Here is a 21519-nt window from a genome sequence, read left to right on the forward strand (position 1 = left end):
GCACTTTTAATCTGCAGTATAAAACAATGAACTATTAAAAACTTTGTTTCTAATTACTTTTCTAGTCATTTAGGTAAAAAGGTTGAATATTTACGTCTATTTTGGTCTTTTTGGTGTTTTATGTTTGACTTTTATTCACAGACTAGTTTGTCTAGTTGCTACACGACGCTGCTCAGTGGATTGATTTAGAGCTTTTTTGCTGAAAACAGCTGTCTCCTCTAAGCGAGTTCATGAGAGCGGCGACAGGGCGAATGTGCAGAACCAAATAATGAGCTGAAAGTAGCTCCGCTAAACTGCAGAGTTTAATAATAATCATGAGTGCACACTTCGTTGCAGGTGTCCACTTTCACATTGCATGTCATCATTTCATTCATTGTTTTTATGTAAAATACTATAAGTGGAGCTATAATCGAACCCCACCCCCGCACACACACACACCCTACCGCACTGCTTTGTGACCGTTCATTCTACATATTGTACCGTTCCTTCCTACCTTCCTCTTGCTGGCAGCGATAACTGTAGGCAGCCAGCGGCTCTCTCTTGTATCCATTAGTAAAAACACCACATCGTGCTCTTCAATTAGCTTTTCCAGCTGCTCGACATCTCTCTGGGCCTGAGACAGAGTGGCCTGAGAGAAATTCACAGGGTGGCCAGGCATGGGGATGCTCATATTGTAACCTTCTGCATTCTGCAATAGAAAGAAATAGAGGTAAGGAACGGCTTACAAATTGAGCAGACATGTGTGGTAACTAGCACGATATGTACAATATGTACAAGTCTTTTGTTTGCACAATCAGCTCTCTTTGACATTATTAAAATGTATTTGATTCATATGCATACATTATTTATGGGGAAACCAACTTTTAATACTCTCAGGAGGTATTCTTTTTCCAGTACATCTGGCTCAAATCTCTATAGTATAAAATATGTAAGGACATAAAAGAATAGTGCCATTCCAAAAGCACCTTAGACATAAAAAGAAGTCAGGTTACAGAAATCTTCTGAGACATGAAAATATGGATTTCCTCAGTCACAGATTGAAAATCTGCTGTCTGGTAACTGACAGACTGGGGAGATCAGAAAAAAAAAAGGTCCTGTATAACTCAGCAGTATGAAAATAAAACATAAAAGATCATCTTAAAGTCAACAAAATATCCTTAAAAAAGGCAATGTTCAGTCTTTTGTTGTCCACTGCCAAAATTCTCGTGCCATGTTTATCTCCAGGGAGCGTATACTCGACAACAAGGCAAACGGAAATGTCAAGAGTCATTTCATAGTCAAGAGAAGGACAGAAAGGGCAAAGCAGAAGTGCGAGATTTGAACAAGAAAAAATAAAAATGCCACTTTTACTCAATAAGTGGGTCTTCTGCCTTCACTCCTCACATTGTAAGTGTGGGAGCTTGTCAACCAAGTCTTGAATTTATATTTCACTGACGTAAGTGTTGCTAAGCTGCAGAGGTGGTAATCATATTCCAATTTCCTCTATAAACATCCTTAACCTACAGCCAAGAAAGACATACATCTTTTTGAGTGTGAGAAAAAAAAACTTTCTGGAAAAATAAAACAATCCAAACAAGCCGCTGTTGATGATCCAGTTTTGATGAGAACAAATTTTAAGCGAGAAAAAGAAGCTCCTGGAAATGTCAGGTGACTTGTGTCAGGTGTTCGCCCACATACAAAATAAGAAATCTGCCTGACATTTTCAACATTGTGACCTTGTTTGAACCATATTCCCCCAGTTCAATTAAAGTACTTCTGCACTTTCAGCTCACCCTCTTCATATTTGTCTTTCCATCTTTCACAGTTGCACCTGACACCCATACGTTTGCAGAAAAACAAGCAGGGAGGGAAGCCAAGCAGGCACACGCTCACACTGTTACAAATAGGAGCAGGTGTGGATGCAGCTAGTTTGATGGTGAAAACACAAAGTGTCACGACACGTCATGACCACACGGGGCCACGTGTCCGTTTTTTCACTTTCTATTTCATTCCCAGAACATTCAGAGAGAAACTGAAAATAAGGGTGGGCCAGGGTGGCGAGAGACCTGGATGTCAAGTTGATGACATGACAGGTGTGTGTGTGTGTGTCTTCAAATGCTTTAAAAATGATTTAGAGGCTCCAGAAGTGGATTTCGCTCCAGATTTAAAAGTGAAGATAACGTGTTTGGTTTGTGAGCATTAGATGTGCTGTGAGGCTAATTTTATTATCTGTGCAAAGCAACCTGTCTGGATGCTTTTTCTAAGCTATGCCAAAAATCTCCTGGCAGTAGCTTTGTATTTGCTGTCCATTAGATTGCTATTGATTCAGTCAACTCACTCCAGCTTTGAAGTGTCATGTTTTCAGAAGGAGAAATCATTTTTGGCTTAAATGTTTATAGCTAATGTGAAAACAGTATGATTGGTCATGGAAACACACACACACACACACACACACACACACACACACACACACACACACACACACACACACACACACACACACACACACACACACACACACACACACACACACACACACACACAAGTGAATCACCTCATTTTGAAATGCATACTGCACATGTGACTCACGTTATAAATATGCAGCCAGTCTTTGCACTTTCTAGTCGCTTAATAGGCTGCCCCCTTTCAAACCAATCCACAGCCCTTCTTGAGTGTTTGTTAGGCTGCTTTTTCATTTGCTGAAATATATACCCCCCCCCCCCCCCCAAAAAAAAGAAAAAAGAAAACAAAAACCCCACCCACAGAGAACCCACTCATTAATTTGCAAAGTATTGAAACCACCAGCAGTAATATGCATAAAAACCAACTCTTATTATTCTCCATGGTGTGTACTTCACATCTAAGTTACAAGAACTCAAACAGGAATACAATTAAAAACCTAAAAATAGTAAAATGGCAATTGCATTCAGTGCAGTTGTACAGTGATTACAAATGCATCTTTTTCAATGTTATTTTAAGATAATTAACCTCCATTTATCACATGAACACTGGCCTCAGCAGCACTTTGTGAGCATCATCAGTGACAGTAACTAGTAGGCACTGTGCCTTGTGTGCATTTCAAATGAGTGCTTGGTGCGATTCCAATATAACGCTGAAATATGCAGAACAGAATCACAGGATTTCTGAAGAAATGAATAACAGGGATTATGACAGACTGTAATCATTGGCTTCCAAGAAGCAGGGCATGCTTTAACTCTAAAATATGAGCAGAAATACAGGCGTCATATTACACAGTTAAGCATTGTTATTCGACGTACCACACCGGGAAAGATTTTGGTAAGTCGGTCAACAGCTGCCATGGCTTTGGACTTTCCACCTCCAAGACAGTCCTCAAACTCATAAAGCGGCTGCCGCACTGGATTGGAGTATGAGATCTTTGCGTTGTCTACAAATGTAATGTGTCGCACTCCCCATCCCTGGAGAAAAATGGAAAAACCATAATCGACCATTTACTGACATGAACACTGACCTAAATGGCGCTTTGTAAACAGTTTCAGTGACAATGAGTGGGAGATGGTGTGCCTTGTGTGCATTTAAAATGAATACTTAGTGCAATTATAATCTAACTCTGAAATAATGGGTGCATTAGTGTGCAGGTTAAACAACTGTATAATTTTAGTTCTATTCTACATTACACCAGGTTCAGTGTGAAAGACAATCAAATAACTGGTGAAAAAAAGCAAGCACCAAGGATGATGATTGCACCTGCAGATCAGAGCTGTTGTTTTTCACACTGAAAAAAATATTAAAAGCTGAGTAAGCCTTTTTAAAAAAGTTTTTTAAGTCACTGATATGGATGGAAAGGATTTTTAAAAATGAAAGAAAATCTATTTTGTCCAGTTGATAATTGGACAAGATTATATCATCACAAATAATGTGACATGTCTATGCTTCTGTTCTGTGAGTGCAAATTAATTAAAACGCTAAAGTTGTTTCAGAATTTCAAGTGGTTAGCAAAAGCAATTCAAGATAACTCATTTGCAGTATACTGTAAACTTTATGGCACACATCATGTTCAGACACCAAAAGTGAAACAAGTGGTGAACAGTGTGTCAGCTGATCAGTTTAAGAGAAGGTTTATTTATAGAGAGGTGCTGCCTACATCCCCAGAATGAAAAATAATTAACATCGAGCATCTTCTAATCTTTGTAAAACCTGGTGAACACATGCCACGTGGTTGGAGTGCAGTGGCGTAGGTTCAACTACAACCCCTGCTTTCCCCTCCTCTCTCTCCCCAATTTCCTGTCTATCTTAACTGCTCAACTATCAAATAAAGACATATAAAAAGAATGTAAAAAATTGAGGTGTGTGACAGTGAAACAGTGAACCTGACAATTGTTGCAAAGCTTATGAGCTTCTGTTAAAGGAACCTTTGATGAAATCCTGACTTCAAGCATGTTCCTGTGAAAGTCAGTGGTTCCAAAAACACTCTGAACAAACAAGCATCATGTATGTGTATGTATACTGTTAACAGTGGAAACAGTAATGCTAGCATATTAGTTAGAAGAATAGTAGTCCTTTTTTTCTCTTTTGTATAAATGTAATCTGAGACACACAGTAATATGATAATAATGTTAAATCTACACTTTTTAGGATAACTGTCTTGATAATGGCACGGGGCTACTGCTTATTATTGTTGTATTAGCAGTATTTGTATGGATTGTCCTGTAAGTTGCAGTAACCTTTATACAGGTTTCGTAACCTGACTTGCGGCTACACCTTAACATAGCATGAAAAAAATAAATACTACCCATCATCAAAACATAACATTTCTCATCTTTACTAACATCAGTGTTTAAAAAATCTTCTGTAACAGTTTCTGGTTAAGCAAGTCATAGACCCTAATGAATTAAGAGCCATAACACTTTCCAAGGAGCACTTATCCAAATTCTAGCATACCTTCATCACCCTGTCTACCCACTGATTTGATTTTCTATCCTTACCATGAGTGTCCGGGCCACATTGCACCCAAGTGTCCCAGCACCTAGAAGGAGACACTTTGTGTTGATCACTTTGTCCAAGTCCAGGGAAGGAACCAGCCTCCATCTCATGAGTTTCAGGTTCAGGTCTACTGAAGACTCTGCAAGCCTATAAAAAATTAAGTAAGACAGGTGAAGACATACACGCACTAGCCACTTCACCAACTGTTTGTTATCGCAAATATCTAATCAGCAATCACTGGACATCAACTCAATGCATTTAGGCATGTAGACGTGGTCGAGACAACCTGCTGAAGTTCAAATACGTGTATTATTTATTTCACCGTTTGGGGTCCATGCATTCACTGAGGTTGACCATCCTGGGTCCCATGGCTCCTTTTGGATTTTTCTCCCAGCCGACACTCTTGGGACAAGCTATCAAAAAAGGAAAAAAAAAAACCAACAACAAAAAACACACTTGCAATGTAAAATAAGCAAAAATCATAAATGCATACATACATACAGAAACACTTTCAGGCTAGAACAACTTTAATGAAACTTCTAATACACCAAAACCTTTATTTAATTGAGATGTGTGGATGTTAATTCACAAACATACAGTCTACTCCCTCTCTATTTTCAGAATTTAGAAGATGGATTAGCTGAACCCGGTGTAAAGTTGGGCCAAGGTTGATTGGTTAATCCTTTTCAAAACAATATCAAATCATCAGAGTAGATGAATCATTTTTTGCTGCATGAATATATCCTCAGCAAATTCATTAAAAGACATTATGAACCACAGAGGTAGATTGAGGAAAACAAAGATTCCTTGTCTGAACTCAACAAAAACCTTTGCAGATCAAAGAGCTACCCGCTTTCCCATCCTGCTATTACCATTTAAATTACTTTCTTCCCTTATTCAGCAGATAAAGGAATAATGGAAACGCTTTGTGAGATTAGTGTGTCCTGAAAAAGAAACAGTGAGTCTCGGTGGAAAGTGAACTAAGAATGCGTGTTCAATTTACTATTAATATCCACAAGTGTATGTATCTGAATGCATGCACACATTCACATGAATACAAATACAAATGCACCGATATAAAAATGCACAGCAGCACAATGCAAACTGCACCAATGCACCCATACATAAAAAGAGAAACACAGAAAGAAATAGAGATTACCAGAGTTGCTGGGAAGCTCAGGTAGTTTGACATGGAAGATGACGCTCTGTTGAATGGAGCGGCTTCCCTGCAGAGTTCTGTCCCTAAAACACAGCACCTCCACTGTGTCCAGCTTAGACTTAGACCCCCTGTAGTGCACACGTACACACACAAGATGCTACATGAAATGTTGAAAATATATACACACACACACACACACACACACACACACACACACACACACACACACACACACACACACACACACACACACACACACACACACACACACACACACACACACACACACACACACACATATATATATTTTTTTTTTACATGTAGATATCTCACATCCATCATTGTGAAATACACGTTAATGTGCCTGTTGCTCCAAAATAAAACTCTGACACCTTATACAGCCGTACTAAAACACTTCCTCTAATATGGTCCTGAAAAACTGAGTCACGTTACACAATCAAGCTCTGATAAAAGAACTGAATAGGCAAGACATCACAGCCATCGATGCCAGTATCAACAGTTTATGTTTAACAGAGAGAAAAAATGTAGTCAAGCACAGGATCGATGAGGTTTGTTTAAGATAAAAACCTGCAGAGCATGCATGAGTTGATATCACAGAAGACTATTGCTAAACAAGCCTCTGTGGGAGTTCCTTTTTTGTACAATAGAAGAAAAAAAATTTAAATGCCAGAAAAAAAGAGGGAAAACTAAGCTCTGTGACAAAACACTCCTCAATATAGACCTGAAATAAGAGTGTGCAACGCTTCTTAACTGATATAAAAGCCACAATTAGAAACATACAGAGATAATTTCAACGACAGTCTCAGAACATAACAAAACATTATGATCAGTTGTGTGAGATGGGTTGCTTCCTCTTGCTCAAAGTCATCAGGTATGGGGTTATGTTATTTCATTTTGATATCTACTCCTACATCTGAATATTTACATTTTTACTCAAAAACTATTTAGTTTCATTTCTCAGCTCAACTCCTTTATTTACCATCTGAAAATAAAAGTACCGAAAAGCTTTCAGATGATTTGCAGTTTTCACCTGCATCGTTTATACAATATTTTAAAAAAAATAAACAAAACAACCTTTTCTTTTTTTTTTTTAACTTAAGCTGGTTAAAATATATCATTGCCCGTGGGATATGAATCCTTTTATTTTTTAAATTTTCTGATTGTTGAATCAACCACTTCTGAATAAAGCAAATAAAAATCATAATCGAATATTTAAAGATGATAAAGCACAACCACCTGCTTTGGAGACACTGAGCATAAGCACAAAGTGTTCAAAACAAGCAAAAATCACAGCCTACAACACTTAAAGAGGCTGATTGGATGAAAACACACAATATCCTGCTTTAAAAATGCACTCCTGATGATATGTGACATATACTCATGAAGGAGCCTAATTTAACCACAAAAGAAATGGCCCCTTGATGTAGGAGGACGTCCAAGTGTGTTGTTTACAGATAACTATTTTCGAAAACATAAAAAAACGTGTCCTTCATAAATGAATAAATATGTACACTCACTGCCCACTTCATCAGCAACACCTCTTCAACTGCATTTTAACACAAACATTTAATCAGCCAACCACATGGCAGAAACTCAGTTCGTTTATGCATGTAGACGTGGTTAAGATGACTTGGTAAAGTTTATACTGAGCATCAAAACGGGGAAAATAAGGCGTAGTTGTTGGTCGCAGACAGGCTGGTCTGAGTATTTCAGAAACTGATGATCGACTGGGATTTCTCCATACAACTATCACTAGGGTTTACAGAAAATGGTCAAAAAAAGAGAAAATATCCAGTGAGCAGGGGCTCTCTAACCAGAGGAGATTGGCCAAACTGCTTTTAGCTGATAGAAAGGCAAAACTAACTCAAATAACTATTTGCAGGTAGAGCAGCGTGATATCACACCACAACTGTAGAAAGACAAGAGAAAATGCGACAAGATGTTGCCAGGTCTGACGTGTCTCGATTTCTTCTATATTTCTTCAACAAAACACACGGACTTGGAAGAATTGGTTGGATTTGTACAAAATGAAAAGGCCAGTAATGGACAGATGCAATGATACTGATGGTTACACCCTCGTACAATAAAGAGGATGTCCTTTGTATCACAAGACATGATAAGACGGCTGATCAATTTGTTTCACTAACTCATCTAAACGTTAGGGTATAGGAGCTATGGCACTTTGTCTTAAAATAACAGCTGTAATCTTCACATTTCAACTTTTTTTCCTCAAAAGAGTATTTGAAGTTTTTTCTTGAAATAGAATTTCATCTTTGATCTTGATATTTTGACTTTTACCAAATGATTAATAAGAATTTTCTTAATGTGGCCTTGTAACAATGTAACAATACATTCCTTTTACGTGACATACATGAAAGTAACAACCGTTATCGATCTATCCTGCTGTAGAAACCCTCCATCAACTTTGGAATATCCCAAGAGAGCCTGCTAACGCTTTTCAAACCAAAAAGAATAAGAAATATACATATTCCGTTAAAAGTGTTTAATAACAGCACCTTTAATAGATCAAATCTAGTTAAAAATATCTGTCAATATTCTGCAAAGACACCTCATACTGTGTATAAAACAACACCGCCTGTGGTTAGAACAAACAGTAGCTGCTGTGTGTCACAGATAGGTATGGCATGAGTTAACAAACCAGCTATGGTCTTTTACCCAGACCACGCAACTACTCCCTGCCACAATAAAAAAATAAATGAATAAATAAAATGTAAAAAAATATATAAATACAACTGAGAAAAAGAAATATGATTCACATAAAGGCAATAAATCCACACAAAGTAGTTCAAACATGAGCGGCAATGTTTCCTGATGGAATTTGGAGATAATTTTGAAAATCTTTTAGGTGGAAAAAAATAATAAATCAGCAAGCAGTGACATCATTATTCATCCTCTTCAAGCAAGGCAGATTAGATCAATATAAACTGTTTGGACAACCTGATTTACATTTTAAGATTAAAGCTTAGCAAGAGCTTAAATGGAAGAAATAAACCTTGTTTATCTGGAAAATTGATATCCTTATAGACAAATGGGACTAGCTTAAAAGCAACAGTCGTGTTTCTGTAAGCAAGTGCTGTCATCTAGGAGCACATGTAATTGATCAAATTAATCACATCCCCACTAAACTCTTGCAACACCACTGAGACGAAGCAGCAGCTTGATATTTCTTTTTCAGTCCGAGTGGAACAGAATAACTTTAGTAGAGTTTCAATTGCTTTTGTCCTGATGCAACCATTTTTAAACTGATACATTTCTCTTTTTGAAATTGATAATTTTCTTAAATTACAAAGGTTTGCTTTCCTAACACTGCAGCAGGGTTGGGAAATCAGTCAGGAAGAGGAGCCTTTCATTTATGTGCAACTCATAGTGAAATTCAGCAGGTTTTTCCAAATTACTTAATGACCGACAGCACACATCATTGAGACAACTTCCTCAAAACACAGTCACACATGCACACACACACAGAGAGTTTACCATTGGTTAGCTACAAGCATCAGTAAATTCCTCAGAGGCCAGCCCGGATGTTGGGACAGAGTACACGGATCATAGACACCCACAGTAACCTAGAGAAAACAAACAAGGTATGTTTACATTAGCAAGGCGTGAATGCGTATATGTGTTATTGTGTGAGTGTGTAACAGTAGACAACATTAGTAAAATGTGATGAGCCAATAAAACTACAGTAGAAATCCAGTTTGAAGCCACAACAAAATAAATTTTAAACCTTATTAAAAAAACGAGTCTGTTTGAATCTTTTTTTTATTTTATTTTTTTTATTACAGAATGAACAACAATAGGTTTGGAAACTTTTGGTGTATACTTTAAATCATACTATTATGATATTGATCTAAGTGCAAAAAAAGTAGCAGACACACAGAATAATAAAATATAAGATTAAATTCCTGTTTCTAATAATATAAATATAAAAATCTTCTTGAAACCTTCTTAGTATCACTGAAAAATGTCTCCCAGTCCCCCAGCACGGCCATCTGAACTGACTCATCTGTGTATTTTATTAGGAAGTAAGGAACTGCAGTGGCTCCTGTTTTGATGCACAGGCCATCATAAGCATCCTGCAGGGCTGCAATCTAAGACAGAAATTAGAAGTTAGAAAAATCCGGCAATTCAAACATATCACAAGTGCTGAAGTCAGTGCAGCAATTCTCAACCAAGTGACCTCAAAGGGATGAAAACCGAATTATTCAGTAAAATTCTTTTGGTTTATATAGATGAAGCAGTGGAAGACACTAATAGCACTTTGTATTCATCATATAAAACAGCTAATAGTAATTGTAGAGTTTTAACTTTTTCAGAAAAGGTCATTTAAGGATAACTTCAAAGTGTAATATCTAAAATTATATGGTGATCTTTAAAAATCCAACCTGCTTTGCAGAGAAAACCTGATCTAGGACGGAGGGCGGTCGAACAAGCATTAGCGCCTCTTTGAAACAGAGAGCAGGAAAGCAGAACCAGTAGTAGAAATTGTACTTCTTCAAATCCTGTTTAAAAAGAGTAGCCAGAACAAGAGAGAAACATGAAAGGAAACTGGTTACATGAAGTTGTTAAAGTGTAGAAAAAAACAAAAGCAAAAAAGAACAAGCAAACATATATGATCATATTTTTACGCACTGCAAAGGTAAGGAGAATAAATCTACAAAGGATGGACGGGTCCTTCAGTGCAGCTCCAGACTGTATAGCATCCCAAATCTACCCAACAAAGAGAGATAATACAAAAGAAAAAATAATCAATAATTTAATCAGGTAATGTTCTGTTGGGAAATATGACCATTCTAATGCCTACTTTATAGATAATCCACTTTCAACATGTTTTTGATGTCAGAACAAATTGCCACTGGATGTCTCTTACCTCCTTGGCTTCTTTCTCCAACAGAGCCTTCTTATCAGTAGTCTTAAAGGCATCAAGAGTGTTGGTGTTGTACAGCGTTCCCAAAGCTGGGCAGCAACGAGCGGGAGTTGAACCATCACTAACAGCAAAAAACCAACACATTTTTCATTAAACTGTATGTTCACAGTGTAAACATACTGACCACCAGAAACCAGTGGGCTATATAAAAGTTTATTTTTCCCTATATAGAAGTACATACACAAAACATCTCTGTGACAACTGCACAATCGGATGAAGGCCACGTCATTTTTTTTTCTTTAGACACACAGGCTTTTTGTAACTGTTCAGAGCCGATTTAAAAATACTGGCAGCTTTCGGTGCTTCCCCTCTGCCTCACTGTAGCTGCACCTATGGAATAAGTCGAAACATCCTGGGTAACTTCCTTGTTGAGTTATCACATTCACAAGATTTTCAGAAAACTTCTGATCTTCAGGTGGAGGTCACCGAGATTCAACTCATTTAAGATTTTTAGTACCGTAGATGGTATCAATTTAGGTGTCCACGTTGTCCTCCCACCTGCCCAGCAGTGTGACCCCAACAGTCTATGCTATGCTTTTATTTTGGCTTTGTTTACAATGACACTTTGCATCACAAGACTCAATGGCAGCAGAAAAACTTAGCAGAAGTGTAATGCTTCTTTACACAACATAATGCCTTATACTTACACATCAAATGCACTGTACTCCAAAGTTAGACGGGTAGGCAAACCAAGAGGATCACCTATCAGACATGAAAGTCGATCAGCCACATTGGTAATAGAAAATACAGATCTGTCAATCAAGTGGGAAAACTGCATTTGACAGTGAGTGAGTGTGTTGCTTATTCTGTCTTCCTCCCATCACCCTCAACCAGTAATGGCAGATAGCTGTTCCTCCCTGAGCCTGGTCCTGCTGCAGGTTTCTTCCTGTTAAAAGGGAGTTTTTCCTTCCCACTGGCACCATGTACTTCATCATAGGGGGCAGTTTGATTGTCGGGGTTTCTCTCTATTATGGTAGGGTCTTTATCTTACAATATAAAGTGCCTTGAGGCAACTTGTTATGATTTAGCGCTATATGAATACAATTGAATTGAACTGATCTTTTATTGAAACCATGCCATCAGAATACTCACCATTGTAATAGTATCCTTTGATACATTTGGGACTCTCATCCAATCTGTAGTCATTGAGTTTCTTCTGAGTAAGCTCATGCCAAAAGCCTGCTTCCAGAGCGCTGCTGAAAGGAGCAAACTGCAGCTTAAGTTCTGCAGTGGACGGCGATGCCTCACTGATGTCAGATGCCATTACACTTCACAGAGCGGCACGTTCAACAAGCTGTGAAATAAAACAGCAGACGGCTATGAAGCACTTGCAGGCACTATAATAACTTATGACTTAGATACACAAAGAGTAGTAAAAGTAACTCTCGCACTGTTGAAGTAAACAGTCTGAATAAAAGCACAGAATAAAAGCTGCACTTGTACACGGTTTTATGACTTTGGAGTGCCTCAATTACCAGTTCACACTCGCACAACAATTATGGGAAAACTCCCTTGCAAGGAGCTGGCCTGCCCATCAGGAGTAACTTGGGGTTCAATGTCTTGCCCAAAATCACTCACACATGTTGGTGGAGCCCTGTGATTAGTGGATGCCTAAATCAGGAGCTCCTGCTGATCACATAATAATCAGTTCATTATCTGCTGAGCCCTAAATTTCCAATGCTGCTGTTTAATTGACAACCCAGTGAAGAATGTGATTTGAATAAGCTTATTACTCAGCCAGGTTTAAAATTACTCGATGAGTACATCGCCCAAGATATCAGAGATGTAACTATATGTGCTTTTGATATGTGAAAGTATCTGCCACACATGCAAATGAAGGAAAAAAAAAAAATCACACTATTATCAGTTGTCTTTTTCTTCTTTCAGCTGCTCCCTTTGGGGTCACCACAGCAGATCATCTGCCTCCTTCTCACCCTGCCCCTAGCATTCGACTCAGTCACACCAACCCTTTGTAAATCCTCCTTCACTACTAGGGCTGGACTGGTAATGCATATTAGGCTTTTTCCTGGTGGGTCAATATAATTTTTTTTCTTTGTTGCTATAATCATACAGGCCACCTGCCATGGTGCACTGGCACTACAAACACTGACACTAGTAGTGTAAAGTACTTTGGGGTCCTTAGTGACTAAGTAAAGCGCTATACAAATACAGGCCATTTACCATTTTAGTCCAGTGGACAATTTTTATTAGTAATCCTGGATAGACGAATATAATCTTTTAACGCAACCATCCCTCTCCTACAGACACAGATGGAAAAACAAAAGCACAAAAAAAAGGTTTCAGTGAAAAGCCAAGAGAGAAAAAGAAAAAGAAACTAGGCATATATGCAGCAAAATGTTTATATACATATTAGCAACTGCATTGTCAACAGCAGTACCAGCAACCACTACTATAAAGCTCTCACAGTCACAGTACTGCTCCTGTTTCCAGCACTAGCCATGGAGAAATGATGGAGGAGGGAGAGCAGTTCCAACAAGAGAGCGGGGAAGGTGTAAATAATATGGTAAGGAAATAAATGGAAGGACATGATTATCAAGGGAGACATTCAAGTAAAATAACCCACCATCAATGACCAAAAGCCACTGCTAATAGCTAAAGGGTAGCTTTTAATTGTGCCATGCTGCACTAAAGCACAACAAAGACTTCCTAACCCAACAACAAGTGTACCAACGTGGTTAAACAAAAATAAAGCATAAACATTTATTTATTTATTAACTGATCATAGTCAGCCGCCTGGACCAAATATGCCAGGGCTCATTTGGTGTCCCAGTTGTTCACTTCATCAGTGAATCTTCTCTGAGGTCTTCGTCTTTTCCTCCTCCCTGGCGTCTCTATATTCAACATCCTTTGTCCATCCTCTATTACTATTCTGCACGTCCAAACCACCTCAGCCTTGGCTCTCTAACTTTACCTCCACACCGTTAAACTTCTGATACACTGATTTCTAACCGTGTCCACTTTGGTCAATCCCAACAAGATTTGAACATTTTCAGCTCAACCGTCTTTTTGTCAGCACCACAATCTTCAAACCATACAAGACGCTATGATGTGTGGGTGGTCTCAGTCCCATCTTATAAAAATTCTCTTTAACTCTTGGTACTGTATATCTGTCACAAATAACTCCATATGTGATGGCAAGCTACATGAACAATAAACTGGACATTTAAAAAAGAAAAAAAGAGGATTCGTGTTTCCTTTCCTGTATCCCATCCACGTGCATAATCCATGAAAAGATAAAGGATTTTAAAATATTTTTGACCAGCTCAGCTGCAAAGAGAGCCTAAACTCTGGTTAAATAATGAGCGCCAAACCTTCAAGACTAAGCATTTAATGGCTGTCTGTCTTGGCATGTTAATGATTAAATTCTACGTTTACTTTTTTTCGTGTCTTTAACTGTTTTCTCTTGCTGAGAAGTAAAGTCAGCTCAATAGAGACCACACAATGAAACCCAGCAGCTTTAGCACTTCAAGCGCTTTTTAACGCGACGAAAATTCTCATGGAAATAAATCATAAAATAAGACATCCATGCATCACAACACAGACAATTTATGTCCGCTTCAGACAGATACATACATGTTTATACGTTAACGTGTAACAGGACTTGTGCACTTACCATAAAACCTTACTTCCTGGTGAAGGAGATCATGTGATCGCGAGTCTTGTAAATAAAGCAGTGCAGTGTGGGTAAGCTTTAGCTTACTTGCTACGGTTTCTTGTCTTTATGGTGCAAGCACCATTGAGTAAAATACAAAGAACCAAAACATAAACAAGAACGCGCAGACGATAAAGCAGGAGAAAACGGACAAAAACCTGTAGGCGCCGTTTCTTTTCATTTCGGAGACTGCTACAGAGGCTGAAGCGTTTGTAATGAACGCCGGTTTTAGCTTGTGAAATTACAAACGCAACATAATAGTGGTGAAACCGGTAAAGCTACTTCTGCTCCTACTTTTGGGCTCAATTATGACTTCAGTTTTCACCAGAAATTAGCTGTATGTGAGCGGCGGACCGTACGGAAACAGGGTTAGGGACCGTCGCAAAACTGTGCTGCTGTACAAAAACGCACGATATAAATTAAAAGATGTCATGTTTTGGCCAGGAGGCTAAAACAAACTGAGAAAATCCATCTAAAATAATATGAAGCCCACAAAGTGTCACCTCTTTGTATTTGTATTTCCCTGGATGACAACCACAATATCCAGTGGTAGCCCCTGCACTGTGAAGGACAGCATGTAATAATAGCACCCCCCTTTTTTAAATAGCTTGTTCTACATGGAACAGCTATTACCACATGTAAAAGCCACTGAGCTCTTGAATCCTTCCTGAAGGAAAACACAGGAACGAAAGTACAAGTGCTCAAGGTTTCCTTGTACCTTATCATTTAAACACAAGAACACTCTGAAGTAGCAGATGAGACTAGCGGTTCAAGGAAAGCATAAAATGCTTTGAAAGTACTCAGTTTGTTAGATGGAGTACATGTTTACAGTGGAAATCTTCAACAGGGTAAGTTCAGGGACATTGTGTGAGCTGTGTTAACTGGTTTAATGAAACAAGGAAACATCTCACAGTGATGCTCATGCAGATGCAGACTGTGTCAAGTTGTGTTGCTCTTAACTAATCTTTAAAAAAAAGCTTGACTGATATAAAACTGCTCCTACTCATACAGGCTGAGTTTTCCCTCTTCAACAGCTCATGGTTTAATTATTGTAAGGTGAGATATATGTGTTAGTATTAATAATTGAATTTCTTTTCTTTTTTTTCTGATTTTTCTCGCTTGGATAAGACCGCTCCAGGTTTCAATTTTTGATGAAAGCATGTGTATGTTTTTCTGATTCAGACCTTCAACACAAACTGGTTTATTACAGTAAACTATGAGGTAAAACTGAATTGAGATTTTCAGATCTGTACCATGGAGTCCATTCCAGTTTAAAGATTACAGATTAAATGAAAAACAGTTCTTATTTTAGTACAAGTAACCTGAGAAACACGCCATAGAAACTCATGAATGATGCCCGTGCTGGGTTATTAAGAGAGAGGGGGATGAGGGACATTGGCATATTGTTGAAAATGTCCTTGTTATACGTCCCATACAAGAGAGGAAATATAACAGTTTCAGCACACTGAAAAGTTAAATGAAATATTTATGCTGGTAAGTCACAAGCTTTGCAGATTTTGGTGAATATTATTGAAACTGCCACAAAGACAATTAAGTGGCACTATATTATGAGAAATAGAGTTCTTGTCTTTTTTTCTAGAGCTATTTCTCCATTTTGCACAGGAGAAAATATGAATGTATTAATTGACAGTATATGTGCATCATAATTTGCTAAAAAAATGCTAAAATTCCCCAATATGGCTTAAAAAGAAGATGGCTACACTGTGGTCATATAGGGATGGACATGGTCAGCAACATTACTCGGGTAGGCGGTGGCATTTACACAGTGCTCATTTAAAGGATCTTCACTTGGTACTACAGGACCTAAACTGTGCCAAAAAAATATCCCTTCATCATTACATCACCAGCAGGTTGAATCACTCATACAAGGCAGGATGGCTCTATCTATCATCTTGTTTAGGCAAAATTAGGTAAACTATCTCAACATTGCAGGAGAAACTGAGACTCAGCAGAGTAGCCAGTGTTTTTCCAGTCTCCGCTTGTCCATTATAGATGAACCTTTGTGAACTGTAGCTCAGTTTCCTGTTCTTAGCTGGAAGCACTGGCGCCTGTTGTGGTCTTTTACTGCTGTAGCCCATCTGCTTCAAGATTCAACATGTACAATCAGAGATGCCTTTCTGCATACCTTGGTTGTAACAAATGATTATCTAAGTTACTGCTGCAGTCTGGCTATTCACCCCGATCTGTGAAAACAACCTGGCATTTTCTTCCAGAGAACTGCCTTTTGCTGGATATTTTCTCTTTTTCGAACCGTTCTCTGTAAGCCCTAGAGATGGCTGTGTGGGAAACTCTCAGCAGATCAACAGTTTCTGAAACACTCTGCTTGTCTGTCACCAACAACCATGCCGCATTGAAGGTCACTTAAATAACCTTTCTTCCCCATTCAGATGATTGGTTTGAAAAGCTGTAGTTGAACAGGTGTACTTAATAAAGTGACCAATGGGTACATTTGATGGAATCTTGCTGCAGCATGGGCATTGGGTTTTGTCCCAGGTTAATTAGGTCATGTGTTCAGCATTTCACATAAATGTTCTTGCCAAAGTCAGCACCTCAAACTAATGACAAAATAAAATTAGAAGAACAGTTTGAAGTTAATAGTGTTAATGACGTGAGGCTCGAAGGACTAGCACATTAGAACGTTTTATTTTTAGTTTTAGGTGTACATCATAAACAGGACATTAAATGTCATCAATTTTTTTTCTTTCAGATTGACTTCAATTTTATTTCATTACTGTATCATGCATGAAATAATATGCCAGCCTAAATAGGCTTACAAGACACCGATAACAAAAAACAGAATATAAACCAGAACACACCCACAGGTTTTAATCATACTCTGGTGATCATTATAAGCATTATTCAAAAACTTTGCCCTCAACATGAGACACCCAGCATTAAAAGCGCATAGGCAGCAACTTCACTTTGACATAAAAGTATCCAAACTACTTTTAAAAAAAAAACAACAAAAAACACACACACACAAACAGCAAAACATTCAGTGGGACATAATATTCATTACAAAGAGTTACCTCAGGGGAAGCTCTTTGCAGAACCTTTTCAAGCAACAGAGAAACAGCATATAAAATGAAATTTTCTTCCCCTTTGTCTTGTTTTTAATGAGAAGTGCAGTCACACACATCCGTCTTCCCATCATCACCTCTTCCAGCTCAATTTCAGCCTCCTCTGATTTGTTTGATTTGACTGCACAGTGACTCACAACATTGCCACACTCATTACAACATTATTTCAGACACTATGATTCACATATTAAAATATGAAATTCAGTTCTTTGTCCCTGTCCCCCATAAAATCTGAAGTGACACTGTGCAAAAAGTAACAGTGTAAGGAAATGTCCTTAATTCCATTTATCCTTATTTTCTTTTTACAAGGAAGCTTCTAGCATAGCTAACACGGGAGTTACTGGGAGAAAGAGTTGCACCATGAAGCTCTGTGTATAGCCTGGATGCACTTGAATGCGTTTGTTACAAAATACTGACACAAATCCATTAAAGAAGTCTCAGATTTATAGTGTGCTGCAGCATTTTTGAATCATTTTCGACACTCTTTGGCTAATGACGTGTAGCGACGTGCTACACCTTATAACAGATAAGCAACTTATTCCCATCAAGGAGAGAAACAAAACCTTTCTGCAGTTCGAAAGAAGACTGTGACTGTGACAAATAGTTTGTTCTGGTAGTAGTTTTGTCTTCATAATCAGGTTTTTGCTCATATATTTCCAATTTCGTTATACTATGTATAATGACAATAAAGGCTTTCAATTCAATATATTAACCTATTAGACTTAATGGCAGGAAATAGATGTCAAAGCACGAACAGGTAGAACAAGTTCAGAGGTTTTCTTTAAGGGAGTGTAGGTGACTGAATGTGCTTGTTTAGAGTTGCCATTCTTAATTAAAAAAACATAAAAAATAAAGACAGTAGGTATCATAATTCAGCCCTTCCTCGATCACTAGTACCAAGCACCAAGATGCATCTAAAGTCTCGTACTCTGTTTAAATAATAAGAAGGAGAATGACTCACAATGTGGTTGTCATTTTCAAAGAAAATCTTCTCCTTGTTCTTTTTTTTAAACAATATTAATCATATTTCACATTATGTGTTTTATGGTATATTCCTAGCACAGAAAATCAATTAAAAATTTTTTTTCAAAATACAATTTTTACATAGTTTTTAGCAAAACTTTAAGCTCAAATTCTTCTGTGACACAGTCTATTATTATTATTATAATTACTATTATAATTAGTGTAACATAAACAAAATAAATAACATTAAACTGACATATTACCCTCAGCTTGAGTCTTGAGTCCAAAGAATTGGTGTTTATAAAAATAAAATGCGGAACATAAAAGGAATAGCACACTTTTTTGGTCAACGCTTGATGAGACATTTTTTCCTTTTGCTAATTCTGCTGTTGTCTCAACATTTAGACGCCTGCGATTGTGTTCTGCTCATTTACAGTCACAAAGGAATGTTAAGAATATTTTTAAAGACCCGTTTAAAGTTTCCATTGCAGAGCGGGTATATAAAAGGGTTTAGAGTAGAGTTGATGTAACCCAGCCATATGGTGAACATGTGCAGGTCATGGTGGACGCACTCTCTACAGAAGGCCATGACCATGAAAGCTATGAAGTATGGTATCCAACACAATAAGAAAGCAGCAATTATGAAGCCCAGCTGCTTGGCTGCTTTGTGCTCTTTGTGGATCCTCAGACTGTGGATGCGATGGCGTGATTGGTCAATGAACTTTTGCCACGCCTGTCTCAGAGTAATTTCATTATCCGCGTCTAATTTGGCATCTTCTACTCCTTCCTCGGCCCAAGGTAGAGCTTGGCTGGGGTCGTAGTTGTTGCTGAGCACAGATGTGTATCTCTGCACGTCTGATACCTTGTTGGTATCGCACACTCCGCTCACTGGGTTTGGCACTGTCACATGGCATTCGTTTAAAGACGCTTGAAGTTTGTTCTCATTATTTCCACCTGAGCAAATCACGTCCTGTGGTGCCGATGGCTGGCTCTGGGGAACCTCGCAGTCTGGTTGCTTCTCCTCAGGAGACAAAGAGCACCTTTTAGTCTTTCGTGCCATTCTGAGACCTTTTGTTGTCATGGCAAGCAATGACGTCTGCTGGCACTTTACACCAATTTTTCTGTGTGCTCTCGATAGAGCAGTTTTACTGTTTTTATCAGCGTCTTCAAGGGGATCTGTCTGTTCGAGAGTATTCTGGTCTAGCAGTTTTTCTGTTTTGGATCCTTTCATTAAAACCTCACTTTCCCTCTTAGGTGACTTGGAGTCATTTTTCACAGGGGTTTGAGGATTTTGTCCATTGTCGTTTTCTCCAAATGAATCAGTTGGATGAATGATTCTCTCTCTGTCCCGTAGATGTTGTCTTACTGCCAAATAGATATATGTGTAAAACCACAACATCAAAACAGAGGGTACGTAGAAGTTGAAGACTGCGGTAATGACCTTAAACCACGTGACAAAACGGAAATCTGTGTCACACTTATTTTCCTCTTCAGGTTTGAGGTCCACGTGTGTGAAAGACCTCCATCCTAAAATAGGAATAATCCACATCATGGACAGCAGCCAGGCTCCAGAAATCATCACACTGGCTTTTCCCCGTGTTCGATATTTTAGGTACTTAAGCGGCTGTCTCACTGAGCGGTACCGATCCAAACAGAGGATAAATAAGCTGAAAATTGAAGCTGTGCTTGCCACGTAGTCCATAATCAGCCAAAACTGGCAGACAGCCCGCCCCAGCTTCCATTCATCCTCCAGCAAATATACCAAGTTCAAAGGCATGACCGTGGTCCCTACAATGAGATCTGCCACAGAGAGGCTAACAATATAGAGGTTCCCTACAGTGTGGAGGCTCTTCTCTTTCTTCACAGCATACAGTACGAGCAGGTTCATTATGATCGTGAGAAGGGAAAGAAATCCCAGAAAAACTCCCAGCAGGGCGCTGTTGATGCGATCATGGAAGGTCAGGGTTTGATTGTTCCTCAATGAGTCACCATCACGGAGTCCACTCCAGCTGTTGTTGCTGAAGTTTACATAGCTGCTGGCATTGTGGTGTAGAGGGTCTGCTGAAGGTGACATACTAGATTCCATCATGTTAGGTGAGATGGACACCTCTAGATCCTGTCACATTTTGGAAAGCTTTCATCCAGTGCTTGTTTAACTAAACACCATGGCATGTGTGGAACGGCAGGTTTTAATCAGTGTGTTTACACTCAATGGATAATGGACAAGTTGACTTTCACTCTGGAAAATGTGTATTCCTTCACTAGCCCTGGTCAGTTTATCCACAGTCTACGGTCCATTTTGTTGTAAACCCCAAGTAACAGCATCTGGAAAACACAAAAAATGGCAAGATTAGACATGTAAATGCTGTTAAACAACGTTCTGTATAGAGTTCATGATGTGGATGATTGATTTATAATGGATTACATAATTTCATGAATATAATTTAGGGTTAAAAAATGTCTTCACTTGAAATGTGTAAGAACTAATGTTGCACGAGAACAACCTTAGCGAGAGTATTCAAGACTTTTCATGGACTGCAGGTGAGCAGATGTCTCTCATGAAGTGCTGCTAAGCTAAAGGTTTATTGAAAGCAAAGCAACACAAAGACTTAAAGACCTCTTTTCAGGACAAGCGGTCAACAAGGTTTTTGTCATTTTTTAAAAATGTCTATGTTTAACTTTTGAACTAAATATGTGTACTGGAAAGTTGCTAATG

General features: G+C 38.4%; 2 protein-coding genes across 4 annotated transcripts in view; both read right to left on the reverse strand.

Annotated features, from left to right (window-relative positions):
* Positions 1-15059, reverse strand: part of atg7 (ATG7 autophagy related 7 homolog (S. cerevisiae)) — a 57391-nt gene extending 42332 nt beyond the window's left edge. For 2 of the 3 annotated variants that reach the window (XM_026167707.2, XM_080301792.1), the window contains exons 1-13: positions 14701-15059; positions 12159-12360; positions 11714-11768; positions 11010-11127; positions 10772-10849; positions 10525-10641; positions 10084-10230; positions 9617-9705; positions 6101-6228; positions 5264-5354; positions 4944-5088; positions 3258-3416; positions 494-688 (exon numbers count right to left, since the gene is read on the reverse strand). In XM_026167707.2, the coding sequence (XP_026023492.2) occupies positions 494-688; positions 3258-3416; positions 4944-5088; positions 5264-5354; positions 6101-6228; positions 9617-9705; positions 10084-10230; positions 10525-10641; positions 10772-10849; positions 11010-11127; positions 11714-11768; positions 12159-12330 (1494 nt within the window). In that variant the 5' untranslated portion in view covers positions 12331-12360; positions 14701-15059. Of the gene's footprint in view, positions 1-493; positions 689-3257; positions 3417-4943; positions 5089-5263; positions 5355-6100; positions 6229-9616; positions 9706-10083; positions 10231-10524; positions 10642-10771; positions 10850-11009; positions 11128-11713; positions 11769-12158; positions 12361-13247; positions 13326-14700 lie in introns of those variants that run through there. The other variant, XM_080301793.1, reaches the window with a different exon arrangement.
* Positions 15060-19100: 4041 nt separating this feature from the next.
* hrh1 (histamine receptor H1) lies at positions 19101-21031 on the reverse strand. Its single transcript, XM_026166388.2, has one exon. The coding sequence runs from the start codon at positions 20890-20892 to the stop codon at positions 19240-19242; it is 1653 nt and encodes a 550-aa protein (XP_026022173.1). The 5' UTR covers positions 20893-21031; the 3' UTR covers positions 19101-19239.
* Between the last annotated feature and the right edge of the window lie 488 nt (positions 21032-21519).

The sequence above is a fragment of the Astatotilapia calliptera genome, chromosome 5 (genome assembly GCF_964374335.1).
Source record: "Astatotilapia calliptera chromosome 5, fAstCal68.1, whole genome shotgun sequence".
Taxonomy (NCBI): Eukaryota; Metazoa; Chordata; class Actinopteri; order Cichliformes; family Cichlidae; genus Astatotilapia; species Astatotilapia calliptera.